At 42.5% G+C, this 24896-nt stretch overlaps 1 protein-coding gene across 2 annotated transcripts in view; it reads right to left on the reverse strand.

Annotated features, from left to right (window-relative positions):
* Positions 1-24389, reverse strand: part of LOC115255089 (fez family zinc finger protein 1) — a 249498-nt gene extending 225109 nt beyond the window's left edge. For both annotated transcript variants that reach the window (XM_062850207.1, XM_062850206.1), the window contains exon 1: positions 22582-24389. In XM_062850207.1, coding sequence (XP_062706191.1) covers positions 22582-23020 — 439 coding nt within the window. In that variant the 5' untranslated portion in view covers positions 23021-24389. The remainder of the gene's footprint in view (positions 1-22581) is intronic.
* Between the last annotated feature and the right edge of the window lie 507 nt (positions 24390-24896).

Genomic DNA, 24896 nt, shown 5'->3' on the forward strand with positions numbered 1-24896 from the left:
ATAAAAAACGGTTCACTTCGAAAAAATTATTATTAAAAGCAATTGAAGCTAATTTTTTGTTTTTTTTTTTTTTGTTTGAAAAATATGAAATATGCTGTTTTTATTTTTTAAGATGAAGTATTGGTCTGAATTCGTAATTAGTGCAAGTTTTTTCTGCACAAATTGAACGAAAATCCACCATCGTCAGAATCAAGATTTATATAGGAATATAAAATTGTCAAATCCACCAATTATGTTGTATACCATCGTTTTTGGTATTATGATTGTTGATTACCACCCAAAAGGCCAACGTCATTTTTGGCATCACATTTTTACATTGAAAAATTCATAACTCTGTTGCATTTCAACCAATCGTAATGAAATGTTGTGACAAGATCCAGTTTTTATTCTAGTTTTGATAAAACGGGACAAACAATTCAAAATCCGGATTGTTCCGGAATTATTCCGGATTCCCTTGGGGTACCAACGTTATGCCATTTGGGGTATTTGTATCAAAACTAGTTTTTTCTCTATGAAACTACTTTGAAACATTGAGAAAAATTAAAACCTTATCAAAGCTGATTCGATCAGTAAATTTTTTGAATATTTGGAGTTCCTCTGGATGTTCCTAGACTCTCTGGAAGGTCCCCGGGGGGAACCTGTAGTAGAGGCCACTTGCAATTTCACTCCAAACCATACCATGCGACAGCTCTTTCTTCATGATGTTCCGTGAATAGACTACTCACGGCTATAAAAAGGGTCATCGACCACTTTGGCCACTTCCGGAAACTCCGGGATGCCCTGGCGGAACCTGTAGTAGAGGACACATACAATTTTACTCCGAAATACACCGTGCGACAGCTCTTTCTTCATGATTTTCCGTGAATAGGACATCCATGGCTATAAAAAGAGTCATCGACCACTTTGGCCACTTCCGGAACCTCCGAGGTGCCCTGGCGGAACCTGTAGTGGAGGGCACATGCATTTTTACTCAGAAATATACCGTGCGACAGCTCTTTCTTCATGATTTTCCGTGAATAGACTACTCATGGCTATAAAAAGGGTCATCGACCACTTTGGCGACTTCCGGAACCTCCGGGGTGCCCTGGCGGAACCTGTAGTAGAGGACACATGCATTTTTACTCTGAAATATACCGTGCGACAGCTCTTTCTTCATGAATTTCCGTGAATAGAATACCCATGGCTATAAAAAGGGTCATCGACTACTAAGGTCACATCCGGAACCTCCGGGATGCCCTGGCGGAACCTGTAGTAGAGGGCACATACATTTTTACTCCGAAATATACCGTGTGACAGCTCTTTCTTCATGATTTTCCGTGAGTAGGACATCCATGGCTATAAAAAGGGTCTTCGACCACATTGCCCACTTCCAGAACCTCGGAGGTGCCCTGGCGGAACCTGTAGTAGAGGACACATGCATTTTTACTCAGAAATATACCGTGCGACAGCTCTTTCTTCATGATTTTCCGTGAATAGGACATCCATGGCTGTAAAAAGGGTCATTCGCCACTTTGGCCACTTCCGGAACCTCCGGGGCGCCCTGGCGGAACCTGCAGTAGAGAACACATACATTTTTTCTGCAAAGTATATCGTGCGACAGCTCTTTCTTCATGATTTTCGGTGATTGAGATTCTCATATCTTTGAAAAGGGTCATCGACCACGTTGGCCACTTCCGGAACTTCCAGAGTGCCCTGGCGGAACCTGTAGTAGAGGACACATGCGTTTATACACCTAAACATACCGTGGCGGCAGCTCTTTCTTCATGAATTTCCATGAATACCCAAGCAACACACTTGTTATTATAGAGTTACAACAGCGCTAGTTTTGGTTGTATAGAAGTTTATTTTACGTAATTCTAACATTGTGTTGAAATAACATAAAATAAACTTCTATACAACCAAAACTTGCGCTGTCGTAACATTAATATAACATGTGTGTTACTTGGGTAGGATTCTCATGACTATAACAAGGACCATTGGTCACATTGGCCACTTTCGGAACCTCTGAGGTGTCCAGGCGTAGGCTGCGGTAGAGGACACTTGCATTTTTACTTCAAAATATACCGTTCGACAGCTCTTTCATCCTCATTTTCGGTGATTGGGATTCTCATAGCTATAGAGTAGTCTACTGCTCTGACGAAATCTGTAGTAGAGGACACATGTATGTTATCTTCAAGATATACCGTTCAACAGCTCTTTCATCATGGTTCTCTGTGAATATGATTTCGATAGCTATGGGAAAAGTCAAATGGTACCACTTCCGTCATTTCCTAGATGTTCTGGTAGAGCATGTTGTAGAGGACATTTGTTTTTGTTTTTGCTTCAATATATACCGTGCAACAACTCTTCCAGGTTTTTGTGCATAGGATTCACATGACTATAAAAAGCATCATTGATCACATAGACCACATTCAGAACCTCCAGGGTGCCCTGGCGGAACCTGTAGTAGAGAACACTATAGTGTCTTCTGAAGTCTATAATAGGCACGACTTCCACTGATGATGATACCGGTAGAAGTGTAGTGTAATACACATTAATAAAAACAAAAAAAAAAAAAAGATGATACCGTAAATATTTAGTGATCACATGTCAACCAAAGAACATTATGAGTCTGATTCTCCACATCTTTATTTTGAAGGAACCTACGAGATAGGGAGATATTGAAATGGAGAACGACTTTGTTATGTACACTAGAATGAAAACGCCTCCAACACCAGGAAAATCCGTTAGCAAATATATGTAAATACATTCCACATATCGATAGAGAAAAAACTTAACATATAACCAAGGCGGAAACTGTTCGAATAGCATGTGAAAATATTTCTTGCCTCTTCACGGGAAAGCTATATTTCAATTTATATATACTGTTATTATTTTGAACGATTTCACATAGTGTTTAACTTTTTACCACGAACTTCGAAAATTTTCAGATTTTGTACATAGATTGATAACAATATTCACTATATTCGCTCATAGGAGAACAAAGATACAGCATGTCAAAGTTGGCTATGTTGTATGGAGAACGATCACTACTATTTTTATGAACAACGTTGTATGTACTGTATGTATTATATGTACATGTTATCATAATTATTTATAGGAGAAGTCGAAAGTACTAGTGAGAAGAAACAAGGAAGAAGAGTAGTACTACAAATGGTGGAAAAGTACTCAAATAAAGGATACCGAGTGTTCTTCGATAACTCTTATGTCTGTTGAGCTTTGTGAAGGTTTATTAGCACAAGGCTTCACAAGTGTTGGCACAGGTCGGACTCGATTATCCGGGTGACTCCAAAATTATTTCATCCCGGATAATCGAATCACCCGGATAATCGAGCCATGCTTCTTTTCTTTTATTTTTGATGTTCTTCAATCAAAAACTGTTCGTTATACATAGAAGCTAACATACATAACGTTGTAGTGCCTAAGCTCAACGTCTGGTATTATTACAACCATGTTTTTTTAAAATGAAATGAGGAAACTAAAACGTAAAACTTGTCCTGCATAAATAAGTACAACGAAAATTCCTTAGTTCTCAATTGAATTCGGTTTCAGCCATAGTCACCGCATGCGAATCATCCGATGGAACCAAACTGTTGCTATCCAGGAAAATTTTAGAGCAAGTTGTAGATATAAGAATTCCACAGATCGAAAATAATGGAAAAAGAGCTGCCACATGATATGTTTAGGTGTATAAACGCATGTGTCCTCTACTACAGGATCCGCCAGGGCACTCTGAAGGTTCCGGAAGTGGCCAACGTGGTCGATGACCCTTTTCATAGATATGAGAATATCAATCACCGAAAATCATGAAGAAAGAGCTGTCGCACGGTATACTTTGCAGAAAAAAAAATGCATGTGTCCTCTACTGCAGGTTCCGCCAGGACGCCCCGGAGGTTCCGGAAGTGGCCAAAGTGGTCGATGACCCTTTTTATAGCCATGGAAGTCCTATTCACGGAAAATTATGAAGAAAGAGCTGTCGCACGGTATATTTCGGAGTAAAAATGTATGTGTCCTCTACTACAGGTTCCACCAGGGCACCCCGGAGGTTCCGAAAGTGGCCTAAGTGGTCGATGACCCTTTCTATAGCCATGGGTATTCTATTCACGGATAATCATGAAGAAAGAGCTGTCGCACGGTATATTTCTGAGTAAAAATGCATGTGCCTTCCAGTACAGGTTCCGCCAAGGCACCTCGGAGGTTCCGGAAGTGGCCAAAGTGGTCGATGGCCCTTTTTATAGCCATGGATGTCCTATTCACGGAAAGTCATGAAGAAAGAGCTGTCGCACGGTATATTTCGGAGTAAAAATGTATGTGTCTTCTACTACAGGTTCCGCCAGGGCACCGCGGAGGTTCCGGAAGTGGCAAAAGTGGTCGATGACCCTTTTCATAGCCATGGATGTCCTGTTCACGGAAAATCATGAAGAAAGAGCTGTCGCACGGTATATTTCGGAGTAAAAATGTATGTGTCCTCTACTACAGGTTCCGCCAGGGCATCCCGGAGGTTCCGGAAGTGGCCAAAGTGGTCGATGACCCTTTTTATAGCCGTGAGTAGTCTATTCATGGAAAATCATGAAGAAAGAGCTGTCGCATGATATGGTTTGGAGTGAAATTGCAAGTGGCCTCTACTACAGGTTCCCCCCGGGGACCTTCCAGAGAGTCTAGGAACATCCAGAGGAACTCCAAATATTCAAAAAATTGACTGATCGAATCAGCTTTGATAAGGTTTTATTTTTTCTCAATGTTTCAAAGTAGTTTCATAGAGAAAAAAAATAGTTTTGATACAAATACCCCAAATGGCATAACGTTGGTACCCCAAGGGAATCCGGAAAAATTCCGGAACAATCCGGATATTGAATTGTTTGTCCCATTTTATCAAAACTAGAATAAAAACTGGATCTTGTCACACAAAACAAAGGCTTGCACACATATGTTAGGCCAAACAAGTTATTTTCGCGTTAACTTCAGTTCGGAAGATACGCATACGGGAAGGATGCATTAGCATTAGCATTAGCATTAGCATTAGCATTAAGCGAGTCGCACAAATTCGTAGGTGGTACAGTCCTAGACCGCTGTTATGAGGGTTGCCTCCTTCCCGTCTGAACCAAAGCACAAAGATTTGGGACTAATCTCTGACTCTTAGACAAGACTGACGCAATCCTCCAATGGTCGAGCACTGTCCTGGCCACGTCCTTGCGACTGCTGGGGAATGGGAAAGGATGGTTAGTTTTGGACACCTATGAAAAATGTAGACAACTCTACGATCTCTCAGGCCTAGGTGTCACGGGAATTTGGGTGTTGTTAGTGGAAGGGTAAACTGCAAAGGATACTCTTGGTCAACGTTCAGGCACACCATTGTTAGCCTTCTTCGAATCAGTTGTCTGCTCGAATCATCCTTGTTTCCTTGTCGTCTTGATGGTATTTGGTTGAATTACTAGATTGTTCGGTTGATAATCTGAAATATAAAATAATATTAACATTGCACGTCGAATAAAATACATATCAGTGCTACGCTCGCCCTAGTTACATATTTTTCAATATTTTTTTTTATATTATTCGATGAATTTACCTGAATCCTGCTGAAATAAAATGTTAATTAGCAGTACAAAAAAAAAAAAAGTACATCTAGAAACGTTTCGGATTTACAATTAAAATATTGATATGTTGTTATATGGTAAATTAAAAAGTATTAACTAAACTCATCAAATTCAATTGAAATGATAGAAGCATCCACCCATCCTCCCTCACATCTAAATGCGCTAAGAAGAATTTTTACTACTTTTGTTTGTTTTGATTAAAATGCGCATTAAATGTTTGCTTCTATCATTTTATATGTTTGTGTTCGTAGTTTGTGTGTATGAACTGAATGTTGTTTTGAAAAGAGTATTCTAAGGTGTGTATGTGAATTATGTTTGTATAGTACGTGCTTGCATGTGTTTTTTCTTGTTTCAAATGATAGAAGCATCCACCCATCCTCCCTCACATCTAGATGCACATTGAGTAAAAAAAAAATACTGAAATTTTCCTTGGGTTATTACCTACTTATTACTTATTTTGCAAAAGTTATTTTATTGGCTCAAATGTGCATCATATGTTTGCTTCTATCATTTTGTGTGTGTGTGTGTGTGTGTGTGTGTGTGTGTGTGTGTGTTTTTTTTTTTTTTTTTCCTCCCTACCACCCTCAGCAGAGAAAACCGATTGGAAAAACTCTGCTACTTGCCTCGATCCCCCTGGTACCACTGACGCGACTGCTTCAGGGGGGGCAATGCGCTCATGCGCTCTCCTTCTTCTGTGCTCATGCACATTTCTTCGCTTTTTAATTTGTTATTCTAATCATTTTTGTGTTCGTACCTAACCTATCGCCATTCAGCGACACAGTTGGTACAAACATACACCAAATTTGTTATTCTAGATGCTGCTAACTTGCTCCGAACAGTGATCTTTCGGTGCCACTCCACTTTTTCGTCCAGCTTTTCGCACACGACTCGGATAGTCCCCGACGGTGGATCTACCCTATCCGACGAAGAGTTCCCCGACACTGAAACTTCTTCCGTTACCGATACTTCCCAGGCTGGTGCCAAGGTCGGTCCTGCGATTCCGGTTGGAGACTGGCTTCCGGTTCACAGGCGCCCCGACGACCAAGCTCCGGTGCTTTTTCGCGGATTACTCGGTCTAGTCCCCGGCGGTGGACGGACCTAGCCTACTCCGACAGAGAAAGTCCCCGACGGTGGAAGTTCTCTCGACACCGATGTTTTCATTCCGACCATTATGGTGCCAAAGTCGGCCCGGCGATTCCGGTTGGTGGAAGACTTCCGGTTCACCGGCGCTCTGACGACCAAAAACCGGTGCCACGTTACGGACGACTCAGTCATGTCCCCGGCGGTGGATCATGCCTACCCGGATCGCGGTCCTGCGCTCTCTGGTCTTCGCGCCACTTCCTTTGCAGCGCGCACAGCATCCCCGTTACTGCTCTGTCGACAGCGTTCCACGTGTCTTCGTGGCGACACATCTCCTCGGCAATGTTGTCGACCGTCAGGCCGCGCATATCCCTGCGCATCTCCGAGAACCTAGGGCATTCGAAGACGACGTGCGCCGGTGTTTCCTCCACGTTCACACACTCCGGACACAGAGGGGAAGACGCGTGACCGAATCGAAACAGGTACTTCCGGAAACAGCCATGCCCGGACAGAAACTGCGTCAGATGGAAGTTCACCTCCCCATGCTTCCTGTTCACCCACGCCGACACATTTGGGATCAGTCGATGGGTCCACCTTCCGTTCGCCGCATTGTCCCACTCTTGTTGCCACTTCACCAGCGAGTCAATTCTAGCAGCTGCTCTCGTATTCCTTGCGTTACTCCGCCGATAGCACTCGACGTCTTCCTCTAGGGTGATACAGATGGGCATCATCCCAGCGATAACGCATACAGCCTCCGACGAGATTGTTCTGTACGCACTCGCGACTCTCATAGCCATGAGCCGGAACACACTGCCCAGCTTTCCACGATTTCTCTTCGTTTTTAGCGCCGGAGCCCAGGCTGGCACTCCATACCTAAGTATTGAGGTTGCAACATTTGCCAAGAGGCGCCTCCTACTGCTTCTTGGACCGCCCGCGTTTGGCATAATCCTCGCTACTGTGTTAACCGCCTTCGCCGCCTTTTCGCAGGCGTAGTCAACGTGCGCGTTAAAGTTTAAGCGGTCATCGACCATCACGCCCAGGTGCTTCAAAGCGCGCTGCGATGAAATTATCTCCTCTCCGATCGTGATCTCCAACCTTTGCACTGCTTTGCGGTTACTGACTACGAGCACTTCTGTCTTGTGATGGGCTATCTGCAGCTTCACTCCATTCATCCATCTTTCGACTGTGTCGATTGCCTCCGATACCAGCACTTCGACTTCATCGATTGATTCGCCAGATACCGCTAAGACAACGTCGTCTGCGAACCCTACGATAATGACACCTGCCGGAAGCTTCAGTGTTAACACACCATTGTACATTGCGTTCCAGAGCGTTGGGCCAAGTATTGACCCCTGTGGAACACCTGCTGTCACTCTAAACGACCTCTGCCCTACGTTGGTTTCGTACACAAGGACTCTATTCTGGAAATAGTTCTTTAGAATCCTACACAGATAGTCGGGGACCCGCATACCCGGGTAGAGGAAAAGAGCTCGACAATAGCATATTTTGATATTGAGATCAAAATGTGATATTCGTTTGATTGATATAAGAGATAAAAGATCTAAAAATAATATCTAAAATTTACTCCTGGAACATCATCATCAGATCATATCTAGATTTTGTAAGATCTAACCAATAGCAGCAAGCTATTCGTTTGATCTTGAAATATCAAAATTTGATGTTGTTCAGATGTTTCAGGAACATGTTTCAGATATTATTTTCAGATCTTTTATCTCTTATATCAATCAAACCAATATCACGTTTTGATCGTCAGTACTTCACCTCTACCCGGGTATTATGCAGGGCTACGGCGATAGCTTCCCAACTGGCGCTGTTAAACGCGTTTTTAACGTCTATCGTTACCACGGCGCAGTAGCGATCTCCTCTCCGCTTTTGTAAGGATGCCCTTTCCGCCATCTCAACGACGGTCCGAATTGCGTCAACCGTCGATTTTCCCTTGCGGAAGCCGAACTGCATCGTGGACAGCCCTCTCACACTTTCGGTATACTCGGTCAGCCGGTTAAGGATAATCCTCTCCAGAAGTTTTCCGAGCGTATCCAACAGACAGATCGGCCTGTACGATGCTGGATCTCCCGGCTGCTTCCCTGGTTTTGGCAGCAGCACTAGTTTTTGGACCTTCCATATATCCGGAAAGATGCCTTCCTCCAGGCATTTCTGCAACACTGACCTGAACATATCAGGATACTCCAGGATCGCTGCTTTCAACGCCACGTTGGGGATTCCATCCGGACCGGGAGCCTTCTTCACCTTCAATGCTTTCACCACGGCAACGAGCTCGTCGTTGGAGACCAGTCGGTTTACGTCAAATTCCGCATCGCCCTCGCTGTACGGCGTAGGTGGCCACGTTGTTGTATCGTGTTTTGGAAACAAGCCCTCCACGATACCCTTCAGTTTGTCTGGGCACATTTCGACTGGCGTCATTGGGCCCTTCAGCTTTGCCATTATGATGCGGTAGGCATTTCCCCAGGGGTTAGCGTCGGCTTCCTGGCATAGCTCCTTGTAACAGTTCGCCTTGCTCTGCTTGATAGCTCGTTTGAAGGCAGCTCTAGCTTCACGGAACGCAACCTTGCGCTCTTCTCTATCGGCTCCAGTTCTTGCCCTCTGAACTCGTCTCCTAGCTCGGAGGCAAGTCGCACGAAGGGTGCTGAGCGTCGCATTCCACCAATACGCTGGGCGTCTAGCGTTCCTAGGTTCAATCTTCCTCGGCATTGCTGCATCACATGCCGTTGTTAGCGCTTCCGTCAACCATCCTGGGTCGAGGTTTGCCGCATCACTGTTTGGCCGAAGTGCCTCAATAAATGTCTCCTTGTCGAAGTCCTTCGTCTTCCACTTCCGCTCATAAGTCCTAGTTCTCTGGATGGACGTAGGAGCTCTCTGGCCTATCTTGTAGAGGATCGCCTGGTGGTCGCTGTGGGAGTACTCCTCACTCACCCTCCAGTCCATGTCTTCCATCAACGATGGACTACAGAATGTAATGTCGATGATGGATTCACGACCGTCTTTGCGGAATGTGCTGACTGTTCCTACATTGCACAGCTTTACGTCCAGCTTCGCCAGAGCTTCAAGTAGGCTATATCCTCTTGCATTGGTTTGCCGGCTGCCCCACTCAACGGCCCAGGCGTTGAAATCGCCGCCGATGACTACTGGCCTACGTCCTACCAGCGTGTCAGTGAGTGCATCCAACATCCGGTTGTATTGCTCCTTTGTCCATCTTGGAGGCGCATAGCAGCTACATACGAAGACACCGTTAACTTTGGCGATCACGAAACCTTCGTAAGAGTTTTCCACCACTTCCTCTATAGGGAATCTGCCCATAACTTGTATAGCTGCCAATCCTGCTATATCCGCTACCCAATTGCCGTTCTCAGGAGGAACCCGATACGGCTCTGCGATGATCGCAACATCACACTTTGTCTCTGCTGTCGACTGCCACAACAGTTGCTGTGCGATGTCGCAATGATTCAGGTTAATTTGCGTCATCTGCATCATTGTTGGCCTGCCTTCGCCTTTTTGTAGGCCGGGCATTTATAGCCTCCCGTCCGGTGGCCATTTCCTTCCTCCGGCTTGCACAGCATGCACTTGGGTTGCTTCGTGCAGTCTCGAGCAACGTGTCCGTTTTCGCCGCAGTTCCAGCACCGTTTGGACCTATCTGGACCCTTGCAGTGTCTGGATTGGTGACCAAATTCCATGCACCTGAAACACCTCTCCATTTTCTTGGTGACTCGGGGAGCCAGTCGCAGCGGGCACACCGCCCATCCGACCTTGATCTTGCCGGTTACCGCTATCTTGTTGGCCGCATCTACTGGTAGTCGGATTGCCGCCGTCTGGGTACCTGCAAACGATCTCCTGATTTGGATTGTCACCGGTACTTCCAAGTTGCACTGCTCGGTCAATGCAACTCTCAGCTCTTCCTCAGTCGTGACCTCGTCCAAATCCTTGACCTCGAGCACTGCCTCCTGTGAAAGTGCTCTCACGGTGGCCTCGCTGCCTAAGGATTTCGCAATGAGCTCCCGGTACTCTGAGCTCTTAATCGCCGGATCCTTCTTGAGCTCGAACAGCATCTCTCCTTTCTGGGTGCGCCTGGTCTTCACCACGTTTTCACCCAACTCTTTTAGCTCCGGGTCCTCCCTCACTTTCCTGAGGAGCGCAGCGTACGTCGTCTTGTCCTTCGCCTCGACGATCAGTGCATCACCCTTCTTCCTCTGCCTAGGGGGCCGGCGATTTTCTTTCTTCTTCTGTTCCTTCCTCTTTTCTTCCTTTTTCTGTACTTCCTTCTCCTTTCGCTTCTTCTTCTTCGCCTGCTGGCTCTCCACAGTGCGCCATCCATCATCTCTCTGATTGCTGCCGCGCTCCCGTTCACTTCTTTGTTTCTTCGGGACTTCCTCTTCTCCTGGCGTATCTCTGCCTCTTTTCTCCGAGCGAGTATTCCGATGGTTCTTCGGCGTCTCCATATTTTCGACCGTGGCTCGTTGCTGCTGCCGCTGCGTAGCTGCTGCAAGAGCATGTTTAGTCGCTGCTAATTCGCTCTCTGCCTCATCCGCTTTCTGCATCACGCTGTGCCATTCTTTCACGGCAGTTCCGAGAGCCCTCCTAATCTTCAACACCAAGTCCTTGATGTCCTTGTGCACGTTGTGCTTTTTGTCGACGAACTCGTGTAGGTCATCCGTCAAGTTCTTCGCCGCAACTACCTTCGGCTGTTGTTGAGGCACGCTCCATCCACTATTCGTCGGCAGCTGCTGCTCCGAGTGTACCGCACTTTGTTGTGAAGCCGCTTCTTGCCGCGGTTCTGCACCTTCTGTTTGCTGAGGCGGAGACCTCAGCAATCCTCCTCTGGCGAACGGATTCGCCACCTTTCCACTGTTACTTCCGTTTTCTCCTTCCATGTTATTGGGTCCCCCCTCCGGGCCGCTATCTCCACCCGCTGTACGTAGTCGCTTTCGTGTGTGTGTGTGTGTGTGTGTGTGTGTGTGTGTGTGTGTGTGTGTGTGTGTGTGTGTGTGTGTGTGTGTGTGTGTGTGTGTGTGTGTGTGTGTGTGTGTGTGTGTGTGTGTGTGTGTGTGTGTGTGTGTGTGTGTGTGTGTGTGTGTGTGTGTGTGTGTGTGTGTGTGTGTGTGTGTGTGTGTGTAAGTGTGTGTGTGTGTAAGTGTGTGTAAGTGTGTGCGCGTTTATGTGTGGTTGTGCGTGTGTGTATGTTTTCACAAATGGTTGTGTTGAGGCTGTTTGCGTATGTGACAGTATGATTGTGAATATGTGTATGGATTGTGTTGCTGTAAATTTGTAAGTGTACATTTATGGAATGGTGAACTCGTTGGTTGAAAGATGTTTCGCTATCGAAGAACAAGACGACCAAATTGACAGCTGACAGTTGACAGATGATTACAGTAATCCAAAGTGTGGTGTGTGTGTGTATGTGTGTGTGTGTTGTGTGTACACTGAACGGCGGCTTGCGGTGAAAATTACTATTCTGAGGGTCAATTTAAATACACAACGCCACTAAATTTGTGCAGACTGAATTTCGTTTTAATTCAACAGAATTATGTTTTCAATTTTACCATGGACTCGATTCTCAATTAAAAAAAGTTTGTGTTAGCAACCGGATTCGAACCAAGAATCTTGACATCACCAGGCTCGCACGCTACCACTCAGCTATCGAACCGGTTGATGTGAGAAGAAACAAAACGCACACAAGAAGCGTTGGTGGGTCGATGATCATGTTTTGCCATGGTAAATTTAAAAACATTTGTGTGCTTGTCATTACTGCAAGGCTCCTTTCAGTGTATGTGTGTGTTTGTGGGTATGTGTATGTGTGTGTGCGTGTGCGTGCGCGTGTGTGTGTGTGTGTGTGTGCGCGTGTGTGTGTGTGTGTGTGTGTGTGTGTGGGTATGTGTGTGTGTGTGTGTGTGTGAGAGCGTGTCTGTGAAGGTGTTTGCTTGTGCGTATTTATGTATGCGTTCATGTTCCATTTCGTGTACGTGTGGCAATGACTGCAATTACCTTTTTCAAGAGTTGTTTTCCTCATCCTCTGATGCAGACTCAGGAACGTTATATAGGTCTTCTATTTTTTTGTTAAATTTTTCTTTATCTCCAGCTAACTCATACCATTCATCCACCGATATATTATCGAATCTCCAAAGACTCTGTGCTATGGTGTCCCACCATGTGAAAGAAGGCCTTCCGCGTTTACGATACGGTAATCTGTATTCCGCTGCTAGTTTTAGAAGGTGGTTCTCCGGCCTTCTGATGATGTGGCCCCAATACCGCAGCTGCAAGATTCTGATCCATTTTGTAATTGATCTTGGGGAGCTTGGGCTTGATGATTGTCCGTCCGTATCGCAGAGTCCTTTGATTTGACCGAATATCTGTTTCTCGTATCGCCGCAAAGAGTTTCTGGATCTTTTAGTTAGAACCATTGCTTGAGTTCCATAAGCTATGGTTGGTGATACAATCGTCTCGTATATTACTTTCCCTAATTTCAATGAGGGTTTACGTTCCTTGACAAACTCCAATATTGCTTTCGATGCACATACGGCGTCTTTCGATCTCTTCCGGGTTGTCAGAGGCCTATGAAGCCTTTCTGTAATCGGAACTCCAAGGTGGTAGATCGTTTTGACGGTTTTATAGACGATCCCATCAATCTTAATTTCAGCTGGCGATTCCCCTCCCGGGGAGCGCACAAGCACCTGACACTTTGCATCGTTCAAGTTCAAGTTGACTTTGTCCAGGTGCTTCTTTAGAACAGGAAGTATCTTCTCCAACTCCTCTACTGTTCTTGCAATTATTAATATATCATCTGCATATACCAGAATGATCGGGAACTTAATTCTGCCTTCCTGGTTAAGTTTCAGGAACCCTCCTAGTTCGCTCTCCACTTCAAGCAAAACCTCCTCCATCATCAGGTCGAAAATATACGGAGACAAAGGGCATCCTTGTTTCACGCCTTTCCTTCTCATTTTCGGAGCTGTTTTCTGTCCTTTCCAGAAAATTTGTTGTTTCTCCTCTATCAAGCAGTTGATTACTCTGTTAGCTAATTTTCTCGAGGCTCCTTTTGACTCTAACACCGACGCGAGTGCTTTTAAGCTGATACTGTCGAACGCTTTTTCTATGTCCAGAGACATAACAACCAGATTATCTCCAGCGTTCCATTTCTCCTCCATGATCCGCCGTGCCGTAAATATATGGTCGACCGTTGACCTCTCATTCAGAAAACCGGCTTGGTGGTTCCCTATAGGTGTCGTCTGCTGAATTAGGTGCCCGAGCAGCCAGCTCGCGTAGACTTTATACGCCGCGCTAGCCAATGTAATTTTCCGAAAATCATTAGCTACCTTTGCGTTTTTCTTTTTAGGAATTGGAACACACAGAGTTTTACGCCATCCGTCTGGGATATCGTTTTCTCTCCACACTCTTTTGAGCAGCTTTTTGAACTCCTCGATTGTCGAGCCATCGGCGTATTTGAGCAGCTCAATTTGAATACCGTCCTCACCGGCAACTTTTCCGTTCTTGCAGCCTTTTATTATGGTTTCTATGAAGAACGTATCCGGGTCTTGTGCGTCGTCTGTATCACTCAGCGGCTCCTCAATCAGCACTGGCAATAGATCCTCGCCTTCATCCTCTTGAAATTGAGCCAAAGATATATCCATGGGTTTCCTGTAGGTTCGCCTCTTTTTATTCTGCTTCAGGTACTTATACGTTCGTCTAATTCTTTCCCCAGGTTTATATTGTTGAAGATTTTTGAAGAATTCAAACTCCTCCTTCTCTTCTCTGTCATGATGGACTTTTCTATAATTATCTTGTGCTTCAATAAATTCCTTTGATCGGCGAGTGCTGAGAGGATTTCGTTTCTTCCAGAATATCGCTTTTTTTAGATTAGCCAGAGCACGTCTACGATTGGGTGAGCTGGGGATTTTTGCCAGCTTATTTATCGCCACCTTTGCACTGGAACGCAGCTTCGCAGCCAGTGACTCCCATGCTTCCGACGTAGTGATGGATGGGTCCTCGACATCGACCGTTGTCTCCGATAGCTTCTCCTGGTACTTCTTCTTGAAGTCTTCTTCCTGTAAGAGTTTTACATCCCATCCAAATGACTCTTCCAATGTTTGTTTATTTCGTCTTCTCTCTTTGTTTTTGATGTCTTCCGCGATTTGATCTCGAACCAGTGTTTTGAAAGTCAAGAGTTTGTGGTCACTTAGTACTCCATTGACTCGATGTCCTCTCAGTTTTTTCACAAAAACTTTTGAACCACATGTGGTTAAAACGTGGTCAATTTGTGAAGAGTTGTTCTTGGTGAACCATGTGGTAAGCAGCGAAGGGTGCGCCATCGTGTTCCTTGCTACCAGGTTGTGAGTCCTCATGAAAAATTTGAGCTGTGTGCCATTTTCATTCGCAACTTCATGTCCCACGAAAGGTCCAATCAACTTTTTCTCTATCTCGACCGTGTCCTTTCCGAGCTGGGCGTTAAAGTCTCCACACATAATAACTCTGTTTTTGTTATTATTGTTTAGAAAAGTTGTTCCTAAATCTCCTAGGAATCTTGCAATACCTTTATTTGGAGCGTGGACGTTAATGATAGAGAAATGCTTCCTCACATTACTCCTCCCGAAAACGACTGTGAGCTTCATGATGTTGTCGCTTACCCGTTCGACATTGTTTATAATAATTCCTGACGCTTTACGTACTAAAGCTGCCAGTCCTCGCTGCTTATTCCCAGGATTTTTATGTATGTGCCACTTGTAGTTATCTGTAATGGCCGACTCACAATCCGTGTTCACCTCTTGAAGCAGTGCAACGTGAATGTTTTTCTCCACAAGGATCGCATCAATCTTGTCTCTCTTTTCAGCTCTGCAGCATCCTCTAACATTCCATGAGGCGACATTGATGTGTTCCTCAGACTCTTCTGTCTCTGTTTCCGTAATCGGTGGTGTGTTTGTCGACGAGTTCCTTATCGAGCGTTGATTGTCCTCATTACTTCCTGCCCCAGACCATCCTCTCTGCCGTTTCCTTGTACAGGTAATGCTTCCTATCCGCTGCCTCTCTGCATCAAAATACAGGATTAAGTTCTGTGTCAAGTTGGCTCTCTGTTGCATATCTGGAACCACTTCTACCAGTCTCTCGCATTCTTTATTTGTGACTGTGATCCTTTTCCCCAAAACGTTGGCTCCAGCCAAAACAAGTTCCCATGTTGACAGGCTCATTCCTTCCAGCCCTGGGGGGCGCGCGGCGTCCTGCAACCATTCGCTATTTCTAGCACAGAACTGATCCACTTCACATTTGAGCAGTTTTTCGTTTAACCCCAATGGTGAAGACATTCTGTCCCGCAATTGATGGCAAATTGGTAGGAGCGGCGAATCCGGGCATCCTTCGAAAAACATCGCATTGTATTTTCTCCCATCTCTAGCCACCAGATGTTTCACTTCAGTCCTCCAAAGATTTCTGGCCGTGGACCATTCATACTCCATGGTTCCGTCCTCGTCCGTGCATTTGACAATGCTGTCGTAATGGTTTGCTGTTGAACTTCGTCCAGAGAAGTCTCCAAAGTCATGATAGTACAGCCAGCATTGTTCCGAACGGCTCGCCTCGCTATTTCCGTATCGATAAATAGCGAGGTTGTGTACCACAACGATTTGTATGCTGAATAATTCGGTCATAGCAAGAATAGATTCCTCTCCTCCCCAACGTTGTCCTCGCTCGATTTCGTTGAGAGCCTGCTCAATTTGTTTAGAGCATTGCTCTCCCATTAGTATTCCTTCAGGATACAGGTATACTGCGTACTGACCTAGTTTTCTCCTCATGTGCATGACCACCAACCTTCTGCAATCTTTGATTGCATCTTGGTAAGCATCACCGAACGTATTGAAACCAAATAATTGGTGCAATAGTGCCCCGAACAAACATCCTCCGTCTCCCGCTATTTCTTCTACTTCAATTCGTTTGTTCATCCCCGTTAGGTCAACATTTTTTCTGTGATCCATACTGCTCAATTTGTACTTATCTTATTTGAGTTTCTTAGAACCAAAATCTTATAAAGATGATAACAGTTATAATAATAATATGTGATAAAAACAATAACACTAATAGTAATAATAATGCCAATAATAATTCTTATAGGAATAAAAATAACAATAGTAATAATAGTAACAGCAATAGTAATATCAATAATAGTAATATGATAATGATAATAATAATAATAATAATAATAATGATAACAATAATAATGTAATAATAATAACAATTGTTATGATTGTTATAATTATTATTAACAATATAATAATAATAATAATAATAAGAATAATAATAATAAGAATAATAATAATAATTATAATAATAATAATAATAATAATAATAATAATAATAATAATCCGATTGCCCGGGGTAAGTGAAAGTTTCCAGCAATTTTTGCTGAGAAGTGCCAAAACTCTATAATAATATTAATAATAGTAATAATTATATTTATGATAAGATAGATAATAATAATCAAATGAATGGTAATGATAATAATAAAAAATATCAATAGTAACAATCAGAAATCGTTTATTTTTTAAAATTTGTAATCCGTACAGAACAGTGAGATTTTAATGAGTCCTGAATACGTCCCTGCACTCACCTTACATCCGACGACGTTGCTTTCGCTGTAACCGAGCCACGCAACACACCACTACTACTGCGCGCTCGCACTCGCAGCGGCTGCCTTCACCACACTATTGTCACCAGAATCTCTCAGCACGCCGGTGCTGTAGCTTCCACCACCATCAATCACCACACCACTGCTGCTAATACAGCCACCACCTCTACCTCCTTGCACTGCAATTTCGCTCCGCTTCTCCTCACTATTTCTTTTTAAATTTCACTGTATTTTATTTTCACTTTCCTTCTGTCACCACTATGACATTCCGATTTGCAAATAAACGACCACGTTCTAGCGTTCTCGCGCTTTCCGGTTTTCCGCTCAAAATACGTCCGTACCGAACGGCGATCAACCAACGAGTTGCGATACGCATACGGGAAGGATGCACCGAGAAAAAAATCTGCTAAGTTGCTGAGTTGGTCTCACTCAGAAGTCAAAAAAATCCTTTGTTTCCTTACTCAGTTGCAGCTAAAAGTAGGACAACCCATTACCAATGAGTTGTCCAACTTTTAACGGAAACTGTGTAAGAAAACAAAGGATTTTTCGATTTCTGAGTAAGACCACCTCAGTGACTGAGTGGAGATTTTTGTCGGTGTACTACAGTGATAGGAATTCGTTTAGCCGAGGCCTAAAAATTTTCAAAAAAGTGTCGGGAAACTCATACAAAAGATTTTATGATGAAACTTTTTTATGGCAGTGAAAGTATACCTAGTACTGTTTTATGAAAAGGTACATCACACTCACATACACACTGAAACAAAAACGAGGGTAAAAACCCTTCAAATGACATTTTTTGCCTAGACATTCGTTTAGCCGAGGTAAATAAAAAATTGGTTTTATTAGATTTTTTTGTAATTTTGTGGATATATTTCGATGATATACCCCAAGGCATTCAGTTTATGACGTATTAGCTAGATAATTTTGCTTAAGTTTTTTTTTATTTGTGTAATTCAATGAAAAGTTACAACAATTTGTCCCGCAAAGTAGAAACGATGATAATGCAGGTCACCATACGAAATGATTGTGTTGGATATTTTTCGAAGTTTGATAGTTTTTATTATGGATTTCTAAAAACTGTGTAATTTGGCTAAATAAATGTCTAGGCAAATTTTCTATTTTTCTTGTATTTTACGGCCAAAAAATAAATAATATATTGTTTCATCTAATTGGTTCATACACACACTGCCACTGTATACAACAATTCAATGTTTTGGCCCAGAACAATACGAATAATCGTGGCTCGAAAGCTGTAAGGACGTTTGCTGACGAAATTCGTAAGATGTGTTTTAATGGCATGAAATATCTAAAGGAATCATTTATTAAAACTAATTATACTCAGAAGTTTTTATTTGTGATCATAGTATTACTTCTATAGTTTTATAATCTATATGGTTTTCAGTGTTTCATTCATGAAAACTGTCAAATCTAGATTGAGTTTAAATAAGGGCGAAACTAACATGAGAGAGTTCTCTTCATCGACTCTCTCTTCTGCAAATTAAAGTGACAGATGCAAACTCAATCGAACTTGTTTACACTCAGACGCTAGATTGCATCGCAACCTAGCGATTTATGACCAAAAAGTTTAACAATACTTGCATCTTGTCACTTTAATTTGAAGAAGAGAGAGTCGATGAAGAGAACTCTCTCATGTTACTTTCGCCCTTATTTAAACTCAATCTAGAAATATCAGGTTTATAAGGTGGAGTTCGCCTTATGCTTGGAATTTTATGACTGCTGCGCGGGAAAACAGCTAATACATCCAAAAATAATCCAGGTTTGGGTATGAATTATGCTAGGCCACTTGAATTATGGAATTAAAGGTCCAAACAACGAGCCCTGGAAATGTTATTTCATAAGAAAAATACACTGAATAAAATTATGCTTTGAATATAGCGTGAATGGGCCAATGAGGCTATGCATTTATTGTGGCCTTGCAAACCGCTAGATCCGACACATACAGTTAAACCAAACATTGGACAAAAAGCGATACAAATTTTCACCCCCTGAGGAAGACACAAACCTCGTGTCGAAACGTCGGGCAAATAAAGAACCTCGATTGTTAAATAAATGACTACGTAGCCAAACATAATCAATCAGTCGTAATTAATTTTGGGCATATCTTTGATGAATAGAATTTGTTTCTTGTGAAAATACCAGACCGAAAGCTGTGAAGTTCGTAAGTGTTAACTATCATCGGCTTGTGCACAAGCAGAAGAAAATGGCTTGAATTACACGAAAATAAAAAATAAAACAGATAATTTTATATTTTTCCTACTAAAAACAATAAATAAGCTTTATTTGCTTCTTGAAACATTTTTTTCTAGGTCAAACAGTTTTTGATATACAACCGGTTGATAGTGTACCGATTCTAAAGTGTGCAGGCTTTATTTCTTTAAAAATAATAAGAAGAACGACGTATGTCTCCAATATATCAAATGATTATGTAGTTTCCATATTTAACAGAAAAAATAATGAAGAAACTGAGCCAAAACTACTTTTGGTTTTTATTACGGCGTACACAACAACACACGGAACACCCCAGTGGTCCAGTGGAGAAATTTCCATTTGAGGAAAAGTTTTCACCGCCTGGAGCGGGGATCGAATCTGACCCATTATCCGAGGTTTACGAAACGGCCTGATGACTGACACCCCCAACCACACGGCCACGAAGATCACAAATATATCGATTAAGCATATGAGGAGACAAATTTTCAAATTGATTATATCGAATAAGTGTCCAATAGGTGTATTTAGCATACACGTAATGCAGTAGTTTGTGCCGGAGTTTGAAATGTTGTTTTCCAATTTTTAAGATATGCCTTAAAATCCCTTGAAGGTTCTTTGAATAAAAGTTCACACATATATTAACATATTTTTGGCCAATGAATTGATTGTGCTCTTGCGTTGAAAACTTATGTCCATTCTTTCTGGGACAGCCTACAATCTTATAATAATCGGCTATTAATTTACGAGTAAACCTTAATATCAAAGGAATATTTTTTAATCCAATTTTTACGTGATTTTCTTATTACTCAACGAAATCTATACCAATTAATCTTTTTGAAGCGAAATCCGAGATACATGAAAGCTGGAAGTTTGTACACGATGCAAAATATCATACGAAGAAAAAAAAACTGCTTTTCGGGAGTGAAATAGTAGCACAAATTTCCGTAGATTTAATCGCAATTCATGGCAGAGCTCTTACGAAAATTTTAAATAGAATTTATTGAAATTAACTTTCAGAAATTTCTGCAAAAGTATTGTGTGGCAATCACTAGCAATTTTTGGTAAAATCCCTGGATGAATTACTGGTCGAATAATGTGTTTTTTTACCGCAACTACTATGGAAATGTTTGGTAACTTCCCAAAAGAGCTTTGAACAAAATTCTGGCAAAATTCATTTTTTTTAACGGAAATTCTAATAGACGTTCTTGAAGAAATTTTTGCGGAAATTCACAATGAGCTTCTGATTGAATTTCTGACCTTGTTTTTACAGAATTTCCCATGAAATTTTGAAAACAGCTTTGGCGGAAATAACGGACTAAAATCCCCATTTTTACAAAAAAAATGCACTACTATTTAAAAAATTTCAAGACTTGTTATGATTTTTTATTTTTGCAATTCTCTCCATAAATAGGGAAACTTGTGTATTTTCGGCCGTTTTTTACTCAAACTTGGCTTCAAATTATTCCAATACAAGCTGAATTATACGACCAAGTTTCAGGCAATTTGGTTGACAAAAACCATGACGAAGAGAACAAACCTGCTGATTAAACCCAATGTTACCCTACATCGATTTTGTTAAGAGTTCACTCTATTCGCCACATGTTGAATACAATACTTTTTTTAAAGAATTCAAACATATTTTTCCAAAGCAATTTGGAACAAAACTCTGCAAAATCTGCCGCCTTAAATATCTTGCTGAGGTTTTTCTTGAAAAAAATTGAACAGAATTCGCTTTGTATTCTTCTGCAATTCTCCCAATAACTGTGAAGAATTGCTATTGAAAAACGACTGTGTGGTTGACTCGCTTGATTAACGGCAACGCAGTCTTGGGATTTAAAAAAAAAGTTGTTTTATTCACCCGACGTTTGTGAAGAATTTCTCAAAATATTTTCATTATATTTTACAGAATCTCAGCAGGAACTTTTTGGCTATCCTTTCTTCAGAGTTGTGAAGAATAAAGATTTCAAGAAATATTTTCAGCCACTCCGGTATCATATATTGTGAAATTGCACAATAAACATGCTTGTTTATTAAAGAAAACAATAAAAGTTAAGCGGCCGTCCATAAATGACGTAGCATTTCAGGAGGAGAAGGGATCCTGCGAAAGTGTGACGAGCCATGTATTAGGTATGGGAAAATATTCTACGAAGGGGGTGTCAAAAATTGGCCAAAAATGCTACGTCATTTATGGACGTATCCTAACACGTTTTGAAAGCATTAGAATATAACCCCCCTCCCCTAAATACGGCCCTGAAAATGGTACTTGTCAGAGGAAGCTCTTAGTTAATAATTGTGGTACAATGAAAGTGCTCGTAGAACACAAAGCTGAGAAGCAGGCTTTGTCCCAGTTAAAACGTTACGCGAAAATGAAGAAGAAGAAGAAGAAGAAGAAGAAGTAGAAGAAGAAAAACAAGAAGAAGAAGAAGAATAGTGAGACAACATAGCATATAACACATGTTTGATCAAATAATTGCTCAATAAAAAGCGAATTTCAAGATGCTAGTACACAGGGTCAAAATTAGAACATAAACAAAACAAAGCTCAAACATATGGTTTGACTCGATCGAATGTTCATTTGTGTCAAAGAGATAAACATCTTTATTCTATTTTTCTTTCCATATCAAATATTTGATCTCGTGTACAAGGGGCCTTAACGACATCGGTCCGATTTTATATTTCGTGCGTACAGTTGATTGTCGGTCGAGTTGATTGTCTGTAGTTTACAGTAATCACACAATTGAAGGTTACTCTGTTACAATCAATAAATCAGTCATTTTACAATGCCATTCAAATGAAAAGGTATGCCAAACCCTGTGCTATTTAATGGAATTACTTTAAAAAAATACATAGTATTGTTTGATGTTCATTACATAATGAGATAGCGAAAACAAATTAAAATATGTTAACAGCATGAAACAAACTTATCATTTCGTTACATACAAGGTCCTTTTGTATCAGTTTAATCAGTTCATTGAGGCCTTAGTAGAAATAATTTAATCCTAAGCTCATCAGTATTTAAGAAACCGCAAATATCTCACTTACCGTCGGCTTTCCCCCGTGGCATCACCACCTTGAATGCACTTGTTAGAGCAGCCGTACTGCTGTTTCCATTTCCACCACTACCATTCGCGGCACCACTACCACCACAACCATCACCACCTGCACTATTCTGCCTTTGATGTTGATGCACTGCCAACAAGGAACTCATTGTATCCTGATGACCACTACCACCTCCTAGAGCACCACAGTTTGGTGGCGAACCTGCTGGTCCCAAGTGGAGACCATTGCTGCTGCTGCTTCCGCCACTGTTGTTATTGTTGTTCAGTATACTAATGCTATTGTTATTCGTACTCAAATTCACATTCAGATTGTTCAACTTGATGTTGACCATTGTAACGCTAAAATCCAGCGGCAGTTGTGGTTGATTCTGTTGTTGATGTGACTGCGGTGGCTGCTGATGAACTTCACTAACTTCCATCATTCTGATCTTGTTTTGTAAGTTCTCTCTAGGGTTTTCAAATTTTTGGTATTAATTTTTTATTTCCCCAAATTAATACGATTTTTCTGCACTATGCTTCATTTCCGTACAGGAATCTCTAACTCGCGGAGGAAGTACACTAAGCGCACACACACTCTTCAAAACACCTGTGTTACTCCGTTAAATGCTGAAATCACATTAAATCACAAAGTCACTCCCGGTTGCACAAATCTCCGTCCCATCGAAACAATTGCGATCCGAACGAGCGAGCAAACAATACACACTCAAGAACTGCGGATAAAAATCGCGAACCGCCGCCACGAAGCACCACTTCTGGACTGCCTGGAACGTCGCGACAGCTGAATCAAACTCCTCTATCTCCTAATATGTGTACGCCTCTAGCAGAGTTAGCAGTGATACTGTTTGCCTGCTTCCATTTCCAATTCATTCAACCAACCGCGCGACTCTCCCCATATGGCACTTGATAAATTCAATCATTGCGTCGATGGGCTCGAATGAGTAATGTTGTTTTTCCTCGCTCCTCTTCAGTCGGATTTGGTTGGCCTTCTCACTCGCACCCTTCTTCAAACGGAACGTCAGCGTATCATCCCTACTGCCATATCGAACCGCTCACCGTACCCATACAATCGCGTTCTAGTACTGCACGCTGAAACGGGATTCGAATCCTCTACAGGACCATACAGAAGATCCGCCAAGGCAGCATGGAATCAGTAGCATCAGAGCTGGCGTTCGATTTATGTCTGCGTGTTCTTCCCATCCGAACGCCAAACCGGATCAAAATCTTCCCCTAAAGAAGGTTCGCGCTCTCTCCGGCTCCGGTCGCACATAATACTTCACCATGGCGGGCGCGAGAAACCACTGACAAATCTCTAACCCTCGATGCGACGAGCACTGATAAGGCAACCTCTACAGCAGAGCGCGCGCGGTAGCCAACAAAAGCGCAACAGATTTGAAGCTAGGCCACACCCCTCACCGGTAGCACGGTATCAGTTTCCCCATTTTCTTTCCCGGTAACGTGCGAGAGAGGGGCGGAGCTTACGCTGCGGAAGAGAGGATAATGCAACACACCGTAGAACTGCACCAGATCACACGCGCGCTTTCATGAATGGAAAGCTTGTGCCTGGTGCAACGTGGTCGCGGAGTTCTCTCACGGCGCGCTCTCGCGCGCAATACACCTTTCCTTGTGAGCGAGTGGAACACTGGTGTAGGTTGCGTCGATTGTGCTGAGAACGGAGAGTACAGAACCATGCTTCCCATCCGGAATCAAAGGATTTGGTGCGGTTGATACTGATACCGATGCGATGGGATTTATGTTTCGATGCAGGACAATTTAGTGTGTGGGTGACTCTGGCTCTGGCAGTAGTGGGTGATAGAAAGCAGCCGCAATCGCAAAAATTCACTGTCAAATGGATATGGACTGGAAGTTGGTTTGTTGCTGTTTTGCTTCCAGGCAGTATGCCAGAGCGAGTTTCTCGTTTCATTGAAAATGTGACTTTTCGGATCATATGGTTGCAGGAGTTATGTTTTGACGTTTTTTCATTCATCACAACGGGAAAGCGGAACGGTTATTATTAGAACGAAAAATGAGAAATTGTTATCAAAAATTCACTGATGAAAAACATACAAATTGCATATGACCAGACATTAGAAAAGGAATTAGTGTCATTGCTATACATTGACTTCGAATGTTACAATTGTGCAAAATTATTTTTTCTATACAAAGCAAGTACCTTTATTCCGGTAAATGCTCGATTTGTGAGGGGATTTTTTCAGCACGAGTTGAACATTATTCCAATACAAGGAGTGTTGAAAAAATCGAGTTTTGCAACGAGTTGGATACAAAATTTTATGCAATAAT

Source organism: Aedes albopictus, chromosome 2, assembly GCF_035046485.1.
Source record: "Aedes albopictus strain Foshan chromosome 2, AalbF5, whole genome shotgun sequence".
Taxonomy (NCBI): Eukaryota; Metazoa; Arthropoda; class Insecta; order Diptera; family Culicidae; genus Aedes; species Aedes albopictus.